Below are 12,580 nucleotides of genomic sequence, written 5' to 3' on the forward strand. Positions count from 1 at the left end.
CAGTTTGAGTAGCAGTCAGTAGATCTGGGGTCTTCTCCTGTTATTCACAGTGATCAATGCCAACAGTATTCCTCTTCCTCTTTCCACCAGAGAAAGTGGCATGGAAGCGAGCGGTGCGTGGTGTACGGGAGATGTGTGATGTATGTGAAACAACTCTCTTCAACATCCACTGGGTTTGTCGCAAATGTGGATTTGGGGTCTGCCTTGACTGTTACAGGCTCAGAAAAAGCCGTCCACGCAGTGGTGAGCAAATATTGTCCTGTTCAATTCTAAAGGTAACCTGTCATTGGAGGAATGGGATTTGAAGCCAGAATGGGTTTGTGCCCCCTCTTGAACTGCTTATCTCCCCTCATTTTTGTTGCATTGCGAGGCCTTAACAATTGCCAATGTTCCAGCCTAACTGGGTGGGCTAGAAGAAGCCAAGAAGGGTTATTCTTCACCTTCCCTTGTTGTGTTTTTCCTTCTTTTAATAACATCTTTATTGAGATACAATTCATGTGCTCTAAAATTCACCCTCTTAAATTGTACAATTCAAAAGTTTTTAGTGTATTCTCAAGGTTATGCGACCATTTCCACTATCAGATTTCACTGTGGTTGCTCCAAAAAAGAAATGTTGTATGCGTTAGCAATAACTCAGTATTTCTCCCTCTGCTCAGCCCTTGGTAACCATTAATCTACTTACTGCCTCATCTCTGTAGGTTTACCTCTTCTGTACACATCCTATAAATGGAATCATACAATATTTAGCCTTCTTTGACCTCTTTCACTTTAGCGTACTGTTTTAAAGCTTCATGCATGTTATAGCACATATCATTAACTCATTCTTTTATATTGCCAAATAATATCCCGTTGTATGGATATACTACATTTTTTTATCCATTCAGTAGTCGATGAACATGTAGGTTGTTTCCATTTTGAGCTATTATGAAAAGTACTATGAATATTTGTGTACAGGTTTTTTGTGTGAACATAGGTTTTCATTTCTTTTGAGTATATGCTTAAAGTAGAATTGATGGGCTATATGGCAGTTACTACCCTTTCAGGAACTGTCAAATTGTATTCCAAAGTAGCTACGTCTTTCTGTAATCCCACCAGCAGTGCACAAGGGTTCCAGTTTTTCCCCCCTTTGCCAACACTTATTGTTTGCCTTTTTGGTGATAGCCATCATAGTGGCTAGGATGGAGTCCGTATCTCATTGTGTGATTTTGATTTACATTTCCCTGATGACTAATGGTGTTGAGCATCTTTCCATGTGCTTATCAGCTCTCTGTTTATCTTGGAAAAATGACTGTTCAAATCTTTTGCTTCCTTTTGTCCTTGCGGTATCTTACCACTTATCCAAAAACCTTCTTGCCCTTTAACCTCCTCATTCTTCCCTCTTCAGAGATATTGTGCAACCACTGGAACACAGTCATTTAGAGCTTATGCTACTGGGATTTGAAAACTACTTTCACATCTTATTACACCAACTGTGGTATCTTGGGTTAGTTTCTTAATCCCTCAGACCCTCAGTTTCCTTATCTATAAAACAAGGGTAATATGAGTACTCTCACAGCACTGTTGTGAGAATTATATGAGATATTATATTTAAAGTGGTTAGCACAGGGCCTGACATCCACTACGCACGGTGTGTCATGTAGCTATTAGATCTTCCACTTCTGCCCATGAAAAATTAACTTCTACAGGAATTGCCCTCCTGCCATAAACAAGAAAACCAGACTAAATATATGAAACCACAGTTTTAGACATTGGACAGGCAGCATGAGTCTGTGATCTCTAAGAGAAGGGAAGAAACAAGGCAAATCCTACACTTTCTCCAGTTTACTGCCTGCAGTAGACAGACTGCAGTAGATGGAAGAGCAACTAAAACAGTCTGGCAATCTCACTGAGCTGAGACAGAGATCAGAGTCTGAGGAGAGTAAGGCAGAGTGCTAAAGACGTTAGAGCTGCACAGAGAGAACACCAGAGGTCTGCAGAGAGGTCACCTCAGTTTTTGGCTATATAGTGATATGCACATAGATGAGGTAAAACTCTGTGAGGCCCAAAAAGGAACCTTCAGAAAGCAATTGAGTTAATAATTTCCAGAACTTACCATTTGTATTGCTACCAGCCAGAGTGGAAAGACACTGGGTAGAGTCCAGAAGGGTCACACCTTGACAGTGGGACTAATGTAGTCCCAGAATAAAGGCTGCTCTGGGGATAACGCAGTGTAAAGCAAGCCTTGGAAGGATCAAACTGATCTGCAGGCTGCTTAACTATGCACCAGACTAAAACCAAACATTCTTTAAAGGATTACACCAAAATCCAGTACTCTGAAACATTAAAGTAAAAAAACTCTGCATTCAGTAATGAATAATCAGGGGGCACCTGACTGGCTCAGTCAGCAGAGCATGCAGCTCTTGATCTCAGGGTCGTGAGTTTGACCCCCACACTAGGGATAAAAAGAAAAAATAGGCATGTGTCTCTTTGGTAAATGGTACGGGGAAAACTGGACAGCTAATTGCAAGGGAATGAAACTGTACCACTCTCTTACATCATACACAAAAATAAACTCAAAATGGATTAAATAAATGTGAGACCCAAAACCGTAAAACACCTGTAAGAAAACACAGGCAGTAATCTCTTGGGCGTTGGCCTTAGCAGCATTTTTCTGGATATGTCTCCTCAGGCAAGGGAAACAAAAGAAAAATAAACTGTTGGGACTATACCAAAATAAAAAGCTTTTCCAGCAGAGGAAACCATCAACAAAACGAAAAGGCAGCCTTCTGAATGGAAGAAGATATTTGCAAGTGTTATATCCAATAAAGGGTTAATATCCAAACTATATAGAGAACAACTCAATGCCAAAAAATAACCTTTCTGGTTAAAAAATGGGCAGAGGACCTGCTTAGACATTTTTTCAAAGAAGGCATACAGATGGCCAACAGACACGTGAAGACATGTTCCACATTATTCTCATCAGGTAAATGGAGACCAAAACCACAAGATCCTACGTCACATATGCCAGAATGGCTAGTATGAAAAAGACAAGAAATAACAAGTATTGGGAAGGATGGAGAAAAAGGAACCCTCGTGCGCTGTTGGTGGGAATGTGAATTGATGTAGTCACTGTAGAAAACAGTATGGAGGTCCCTCAAAAAAATTAAATATATAAATGTGATCTAGTAATTACACAACTGGGTATTTACCCAAAGAAAATGGAAACACAGTTCAAAAAGATGCACCCAAAAAAAAAAAAGATCACCCCAATGTTTACTGAATTGATGTTTACAATAGGCAAGATATGGAAGCAACCCAAATGTCCATCGGTAGATGGATGGATAAAGAAGATAGGGGGTGTATATACACCTGTACACCTACATACACACGATGAAATACTACTCTGTTATAAAAAAGGACATTTTGCCACTTGCAATTACATGGATGGACTTAAAGGGTATTGCGCTAAGTGAAATAAGTCAGAGAAAGATACCATATTTTTCACTTATGTGTGGAATCTAAAAAACAAAAGGGGCACCTGGCTGGCTCAATCAGTAGAGCATGTGAGTCTTGATCTTGGGGACGTGAGTTCAAGCCCTGCAATGGGCATAGGGACTACTTTAAAAAAATTTTTTTTTAATTAAAAAATAATAAAGGGCCACCTGGGTGGCTCAGTCAGTTAAGCATCCAACTCTTGATTTCAGCTCAGGTTATGATCTCAGGATCATGAGATTGAGCCCCACATCAGGCTCTACACTGGGCTTGGATCCTGCTTAAGATTCTCCCTCTCCCTTTGTCCCTACTCCCACCCCCACTCTCACACTCTCGCTCTCTCTCTAAAAAAATAAAAGTAGGGGCGCCTGGGTGGCACAGCGGTTAAGCGTCTGCCTTCGGCTCAGGGCGTGATCCCGGCGTTAGGGATCGAGCCCCACATCAGGCTCCTCCGCTGTGAGCCTGCTTCTTCCTCTCCCACTCCCCCTGCTTGTGTTCCCTCTCTCGCATCTGTCTCTCTCTCTGTCAAATAAATAAATAAAATCTTTAAAAAAAATTAAAATTAAAAAAAATTGAAAATAAAAGTAAAAAACCAAACAAATAAGTAAACTCATAAATCAATGCAGAGAACAGACTAGTGATTGCCTGAGGGGAAGCAGTGGAGGTGAGCAAAATAGGTGAAAGGGTTAAGAGGTACAGAGTTCCGGTGATAAAATAAGTAAGTCACAGGGATGAAAGGTATGGCACAGGCAATATAGTCATTAATGTTGTAATAACATCGTATGCCGACAGGTGGCAACTACATTTATCATGGTGAGCATTGATTAAGGTATAGAATTGTCAAATCACTATGTTGTAAACCTGAAACTACTTCAGTTATACCAACTAAATGTCAACTACACCTCAGTAATAAAATTTTTTTAATAAAAGAATAATCAGGTATGCAAAAAAGCAGGATAATATGACCAGTAATCTGGGGGAAAGATCATCAATAGAAATAAATCCAGAAATGACAGTCATGATAGAATTAACTGTAAAAGGACCTTAAAGCTGCTATTATAAATGATATAAATATATTGAAAGACATAAAGGGAGACATGAAGATGATGAGTAGAGAAGCAGAATACATAAGGGACCCAAATGAATCACCTAGGACTGAAAAATATCTCAAAAAATATCCCACTAAGTGGGATGATGGCAAATTAGACACTGCAGAAGAAACTGAAGTCAGACGTAACAATGGAAACCAAAACTAAGCACAGAGAGAAGGAGGACTTAAACTTATAAATTGAAGAGTGCCTTGTTGAAGTATAGGAAATATCAGGCAGTCTACTAAACATATAATTGTTGGGAGTTCCAGAAAGAGAAACAGCGGGAGGGCAGATACAAAAAATATCTGAACAAATAAAGCCATAAATTTTCCAAATTTGATGAAAAAGCTATAAAACCACAAACCCAACAATTTTTTTTTTTTTGAAGATTTTATTTATTTATTTGACAGAGATAGAGACAGCCAGTGAGAGAGGGAACACAAGCAGGGGGAGTGGGAGAGGAAGAAGCAGGCTCATAGCAGGGGAGCCTGATGTGGGGCTCGATCCCATAACGCTGGGATCACGCCCTGAGCCGAAGGCAGAAGCTTAACCGCTGTGCCACCCAGGCGCCCCACAAATCCAACAATTAATCTCAAACAGAAAAGCATTAAGAAAACCACCCAAAGCATATCATAACCCACCTGACTGAAAAACAGTGTTAAAGAGAGAATCTGAAAATCACAGGAGGGGAAAAAAAACACATTATATACGAAGTAACAAAGATAAGAATGACAGCCAACTTGCCAGAAACCCTGTTTACCCGAAGACAATGGAACATCTTCACAAGCGCTGAAAACAATCCTTTTAACCTGAAATTCATACTTACTGAAGATACCTTTCAAAAACGAGAGTGAAATAGTTTTTCAGACCAAGAAAAGCTGATAGAAATCATCCCCAGCAGGTTCACAGTCAAAGGTAGTTATTCAGGGAAAAAAATTGATACAGTAAGGGAATTTGGATTTACACAAAGGAATGAAAAACTTCCTACATGATAAATGTAGGAATGTAAATTTTTCCTATTTTTAATCTTTTTTAAAAGATAGTTGTTTAAAGGAAAAGTAGCAATATCATGGGATTATACTGTATGTAAAATTAAAGTATGTAGGAACAGCGCAAAAGGAAGGAAGGGAAATAAAGTGAAGAGTGGTATAATATTTGAAGATAGACTGTGCTGAGTTAGAGATACTACAGACCCTAGAGCAAACAGTAGCAAACAAATATATGTAGCTAATAAGTCGAAAGTAGAGACAAAATCAAATCATAAAAAAGCAGTTAATTCAAAAGATGGAGGAAAATGAAACAAAAAACGGGACAAATAAACAGAAACACAGTATATCTTATATTCAGTTTTCTTGAGGTGGGTAGCACAGTTACCAAAAAAAAAAAAAAATGTCTAAAAAGGTCTTTTAAGGGAGTGATAAAGAAGTAAAGGTTGAAAAACAGTGACCCTAGATACAGGTAGGAACATCTTACGTAATGCTAAAGACTGAATTTTTCTCCCTGAGATCAGGAGCAAAGCAAGATGTCTACTTTTCACAACTTCTATTTAACATTGAGCTGGAGTTACTAGTCCACATGAAGAAATAAAATCATACCCCCCCCCCAAAAAGGCATATAGACTAGAACAAAGTAAAATGTTCTTTTATTTCCAGGTGACATGATCATCTACATAGAAAATACCAAGTAGAGTGCCTGGCTGGCCCAGTTGGAAGAGGGTGTGACTCTTGATCTCAGGGTAATGGGTTCATTCCCCACGCTGGGTGTAGAGATTTGTTTTTGTTTTTTTAACTTTGTAGTCTTTTTTTTTTTTTTTTAAGATTTTATTTTTAGGTAATCTCTACACCCACTGTGGGGCTTGCACTCACAACCCAAGAGTCACCTTCAAGAGTCATGTGTTCTCCTGACTGAGCCAGCCAGGCACCCCAGATGTAGAGATTATTTTTTAAAAAAGACAAAAAATCAAAAATGAAAAAACTTCAAAGAAAAAAAAGAAAAGAAAATCCCAAGAAATCTAAAAAAAGCTACAAGAACTAAAATGTGAGTTTAGCAAGAGTACAGGACAAACTCAATGTAATAAAAATCAATTCTATTTCTATATGCTGTCAATGAGCAATTAGAATTAGAATTTGTTTTTAAATTTTATTTATTTATTTGGCAGAGAGCATAAGCAGGCAGAAGGACAGGGAGAAGCAGGCTTCTAGCTGAACAGAGAGCTCAACATGGGCCTCAGTCCCAGGACCACGGGATCATGCTCCAAGCCGAAGGCAGACACTCAACTAACTGAGCCACCTAGGCACCCCAGAATTTGAATTATTAAATCAGTATCATTTATGGTAGCATCAAAAAAACATGAATTGTGTAGGGATAAATTTAGTCAAAATGCAAAAAACACACACACTGAAAACTACAACATATTGCTGAAAAAAATGAAAAAAAAATAAATGCAGAGATGTGCCGTATTCATGGAAAGAAGACTGTGTACTAAGATGTCATTTCTTCCAAATTAATCTGTTCATGTAATGAAATCAAAATCCCAGTAGACATTTTTGTAGAAATTGATAAGCTGGTACTAAAATTTATATGAAATTCAAAGGGCTAGAATAATCAAAGCAATTTTGAAAAAGAAGGCAGTTGGAGGATTTATACTACTTCATTTTAAGAAGGTACAGGAATCAAGGCACTGTGGTAATACAGTAGAACAGAGATATACACACATATATAATCAACTGATTAGTTGACAAAGGTGTCAAAATAATTCAGTGGGGGGGCGCCTGGGTGGCACAGCGGTTAAGCGTCTGCCTTCGGCTCAGGGCGTGATCCCGGGGTTATGGGATCGAGCCCCACGTCAGGCTCCTCCGCTGGGAGCCTGCTTCTTCCTCTCCCACTCCCCCTGCTTGTGTTCCCTCTCTCGCTGGCTGTCTCTATCTCTGTCAAATAAATAAATAAAATCTTTAAAAAAATAATAATAATAATTCAGTGGGGAAAAGATAGTTCTTTCAACAAATGGTACTGGAATAATTGTGTATCTGTACTCAAATAAAATAAATTAATTTTTACTCATGTCATATTTTAAAAGTTAACTCTTAAGTAAATCATAGGCCTAAACATAAAAACTAAAACTATAAAACCTCTAGAAGAAAAAAGAAGATCTTTGTGTCCTTGGGTTGGATAAATATTTTTTAGATAGGACACAAAAAGCAAAAGAAAAAATTACCATCAAATTTGAAAGCTTTTGCTCTTCAAAAGACAGTCTTAAATAAGCCACAGGTTGGGAGAAAAGATTGGCTGATCCCATATTTGTTAAAGGACTTGAATCCACCATAAAGATCTCTTATAACTCAGTCGGAAGATAACTCAGTTTTTAAGTGAGCAAAAGATTTGAACAGATACTATATCAAAGAAGATAGATCAACGGAAAATTAAGACCATAATGAAAAATCCCTACATCCACTTGGAATGCTAGAATTTTAGAAACTGACAGTATCAAGTGTTGCCAAGGATGTGGAAGAACTAGAACTCTTAAAATTGCTGGTAGGAATGCAAATTGGTTCCATCACTTTGGAAAACTCGTATGGCCATTTATAAATTTAAACATAAGTGTACCATATGACCCAGCATCCCATGTCTAGGTATTTGTGAGAGAAATGGAAATGTGTCCACACAAAGGATTGTACTTTTATGTCTATAGCAGCTTTATTCATAATAGCCCCAAACTGGAAACAATCCATCTGCTCACCGGCTGGTGAATGAGTGATATATATATATATATATATATATGTATATCTCCATACCATGGAATAATACTCAGCCATAGAAAGGAATGGATTATTGATACATGAACAATATGTATAAATCTCAAATCATGCTATATGAAAGAAACCCAACGCAAATGACTATATACTGTATGCTTCCAGTTATATGAAATTCTAGAAAAAGCAAAACGTTAATATTAGAAAGTTGATCGGTGGTGGACAGAGGTTGAGAAAAGGCTTTTGACCACAAGCAGAGAACTTGAGAGGACGTCAGGAAGGGAGATGGAAATGTTCTATATCATGATGGTGGTAGTGTTTATGCAATTGTATACATCTGTCAAAATTCATGGACGTACACACTTTAAATTGTTGAATTTTTGTATGTAGATAAACAATAAATAACAAACAGTGAAGCAGATTTTTTAAAAGTTAGTTGTTACCTTCTCTGGCCCATGAGAAAATTGGCCTTTAGGATCTGAAACTCTGACTCACTAAGAAGGATACATCTTGTGACCCTCATAAAATAAATGAAGTCATTTCATTTCTGTTTCAGAGACAGAAGAGATGGGTGATGAAGAGGTTTTCTCCTGGTTGAAGTGTGCAAAGGGACAGTCCCATGAACCAGAGAATCTCATGCCCACACAGATCATCCCTGGCACAGGTAAGGGAGTTCTTTTTTAAATTTGGTGAAAGAGGGGCTCCTGGCTAGCTCAGCTAACTCTGTGGTGACTCTTGATTTCAGGTTGTGAGTTTGAGCCCCACATTGGGTGTAGAGATTATGTAAATAAAACTTTTAAAACAAATATTAAAAGTAAAAAAATTTTGGTGGGGGAAAAAGTGTTTTTAATTTAACCGAGGTATAATTCACATACCATAAAATACAGCTAAATGGTTTATCTCGGCCTGATTTTTCTTAAGCCTCCGCAGGTTTTTCTGACAGTTTGAATTGTTAGATATGTGTTAGATTTTACGCAGCCAGTGCACGTACTTTGCCTTACCTTTCTGGTTGGAGAAGTTGGTTACTTTTCCACATAATATTTTACATTCCTGTGGTTGGCAGGATCAGAATAGAGAAAGTACCACATGCTTCCAGAAAGACCTTTGATTTTAGGTTTGTAAAAATCCAGCCAAAGCTAATCATACCTCTTGAATACATGAAGAAGGCAGCTTGACAGTAGGAATGAATGGTCATGTTTATGTCACAGTCCCAGTTTACTTCAGTGATTCCTCCAAAAAAGTCTGTTTCCAGCTTCCATGCTTCCGATAACACATACGCATTGAAGAAGGTCCATGTACTATCTTTATTCTCCTCTGCTATGGCAGGGGCCCTCTTTGGATCCTTATACCCCAGTGCTTCTAAGGAGAAGGGTTCCCTCGGTGCACTGGTAGGATGCCTGCTCCCTGCTGATCTAAGCATTGGTTAAATGTTCATGTTAAGGGGCGTCTGGGTGGCTCAGTCGTTAAGTGTCTGCCTTTGGCTCAGGTCATGATCCCAGCGTTCTGGGATTGAGCCCCGCATTGGGAAGCCTGCTTCTTCCTCTCCCACTCCCCCTGCTTGTGTTCCGTCTCTTGCTGCCTCTCTCTCTGTCAAATAAATAAATAAAAATCTTTAAAAATAATAATAAAAAAATTAATGCTCATGTTAAGTTTACATTGGTCTGTTTTTTTCTCATTGTCTTTTTTGTTAGGTATAACTTACAGTATATAAATCTCAAGTATACAATTCAAAATGTTTACATGCTCTTGAACATTAAGGAATCTACCACTAGAGTTTCTCCTGCAGGTCACCTTGTTAATGTTTACTGGAAGAGGGAGTGTAGCTTAGTAGTTAAGAGTGCACAGAACTTTAGGGCTAGGTATACCTCGATTAAACTATTAGTACTTCCATTTACCAACTACGTGTGCTTGAGCAAATGACGTAAACTTCTCTGAGTATCAGTTTCATCATCAAAAATTTAGAGTATGGGGCACCTGGCTGGCTTAGTTGGTGGAGTGTACGACTCTTGATCTTGGGGTTTTGAGTTTTGAGCCCTATATTGGGTGTAGTGATTACTTAAAAAATACAGTCTTTAGGGGTGCCTGGCTGGTTCAGTCGGTAGAACATGCGAATCTTGATCCCAGGGTCTTGAGGTCTGCGTGTAGAGCCTACTTAAAAAATAAATTTAGGGACGCCTGGGTGGCTCATTCGGTTAAGCGTCTGCCTTGGGCTCAGGTCATGATCCAGGGATCCTAGGATTAAGCCCCACGTTGGGCTCTCTGCTCAGCAGGGAGCCTGCTTCTCCCTCTCCCTCTGCCTGCCGCTCCCCCTGCTTATGCACTCTGTCAAAATCGTAAAAAAAAATAATAAATTTAAAAAATAATAAATAATAAAATATTTTCCAAAAAAATTTGAGGGTAAAAGCTACTACCTCATTGAAATGTGGTAAGAGTTGAGGAAGATAATGTAAATGAAATCCTTAGCACAATACCTGGCACATAAAACATTCTGAGACTTTTGTTGTTGCTATCTTTCTTCCAGCTCTTTACAATATTGGAGACATGGTACATGCTGCCCGGGGCAAGTGGGGAATAAAAGCAAACTGCCCTTGTATTAGTCGGCAGAACAAATCTGTGTTGAGACCTGCTGTCACCAATGGGATGTCACAGGTAAAGTGGTATGGGCGGATGTAAGTGAGAGAAACTTCACTTCTTAGTACCAGGAAATGCCCCATTTTCACCTGTGTTGTCCTAGGCTACTGTAGGATACCTGAGGAATTAGGGGATGGAGAAGTGTTTCTAGAGGGAGCCCCAAAAGTTAACTCAAGGGATTTGAATTCCGTCTGCCTGGTATGAGTTTCTCTTCATTCATCTTTAAAAACATTTCGGGCTGGGTTGATAAATAGCACAAAGAAATTCTCTACATCTTGTCAATATTTATACTTCAGGGTCCTTGTGTAGGTGAGAAGTATAGAAAATGTTACGAGGAAGGCAGTCCTATCTGTGTGCATGGTCCCTGTCCTTGTCATGTTAGGTACTGAGGACAGAACCATGAAGATTGGCCTGCTGAGCTGGGATCATTCTACCCTGAAAACAATCCCAGGCCTCCAGAGAGGCAGTGGTTTGCTCATTGCTCTGTCAGAGGTGGAGGTCATTCCGGTTTGATGGTAACTGTTTTGAACAAGAGGCTATTTTAAAAACACACACATGCACACACACACACCCCTACCTGCTTACATTTGAAGGGCTTTCCAGGAACACAGCTAACACATGGTCAGTAGAAAGCACAGGAATTAAGGCTAGTCGATCTCAATATATATTTTCAGTAGACTTGAGATATTAGAGCAAGTCATTCGGAAAATTCAGTAATAGAACAATAAACAGATATCTGTGAAGCGTTTATGTGTGCCCAACACTATACCGAACTCTTTGCATATACGATCTCATTTAATCCTCAGAACAGCTTTATGAGGTCACATTCTAATCACCAGTTTGCCATTGCAGAAACTGAGCCTTAGGCATGCTAAACGTAAATACATTGTATTATTTATTGTTATGTGCACTGTTCTTTCCACAGAACCAAGCTTAGTTTCTATCACATTGTAGGACTCCTTAATATATGTTAAATGAATGAATGAATGAAGTAGCCGTTTATGAGACAGTTTCACATTGTTTTCCCAGACTTTTTCAGTGTCAGCAGCGCTTACTATGTGTCTTTCTTTCCTTTGCAAAGACAGCACTCTAACCATGTTGGCCTGTTGTGCTTTAGCTTCCTAGCATAAACCCTAGTGCCTCTTCTGGAAGTGAAACCACCTTCTCAGGCGGAGGAGGAACTGCGGCCGTAACATCAGAGACCGACCATGTTCCCAAAGCCGACAGCACTGACAGCAGATCTGATGAGTCTCTGAAAGCAGAGAGTTCGGCTTCAAATAGCAGTAGTGAGCTAAAAGCCATCAGGCCCCCTTGCCCTGACACAGCTCCCCCCTCTTCTGCCCTGCACTGGTTGGCAGATTTAGCAACTCAGAAGGCTAAAGAGGAAACAAAAGGTGAGATAAACACAAGCCTCTGCCCTGCCTGTGGGTGGAACACTCGAGTTATTCTTCAAACTCACACATTACCATCCACATTTATGAAACATGCTGCTTGCTTTCTCTTACTAATCACATAAAATGAGGGAATCTCTTTCATTTTCTTTCTAGAAGTGGAGCTTTTTTTAAAAGGCACATGCCTGGGCTCTGCCCCATACCTCTTTAGTCAGAAACAATATTAAGATTTTTAATAAGCTTCCAG

General features: G+C 39.1%; 1 protein-coding gene across 1 annotated transcript in view; it reads left to right on the plus strand.

Annotated features, from left to right (window-relative positions):
* Positions 1 to 12,580, plus strand: part of KDM3B (lysine demethylase 3B) — a gene marked incomplete at its 5' end in the record, with an annotated part of 63,042 nt that overhangs the window by 37,299 nt on the left and 13,163 nt on the right. The window contains 4 exons of the mRNA XM_034655623.1: positions 91 to 243; positions 8,868 to 8,975; positions 10,833 to 10,960; positions 12,060 to 12,336. Coding sequence (XP_034511514.1) covers positions 91 to 243; positions 8,868 to 8,975; positions 10,833 to 10,960; positions 12,060 to 12,336 — 666 coding nt within the window. The remainder of the gene's footprint in view (positions 1 to 90; positions 244 to 8,867; positions 8,976 to 10,832; positions 10,961 to 12,059; positions 12,337 to 12,580) is intronic.

The sequence above is a fragment of the Ailuropoda melanoleuca genome, chromosome 3 (assembly GCF_002007445.2).
Source record: "Ailuropoda melanoleuca isolate Jingjing chromosome 3, ASM200744v2, whole genome shotgun sequence".
In the NCBI taxonomy this organism is placed as follows: Eukaryota; Metazoa; Chordata; class Mammalia; order Carnivora; family Ursidae; genus Ailuropoda; species Ailuropoda melanoleuca.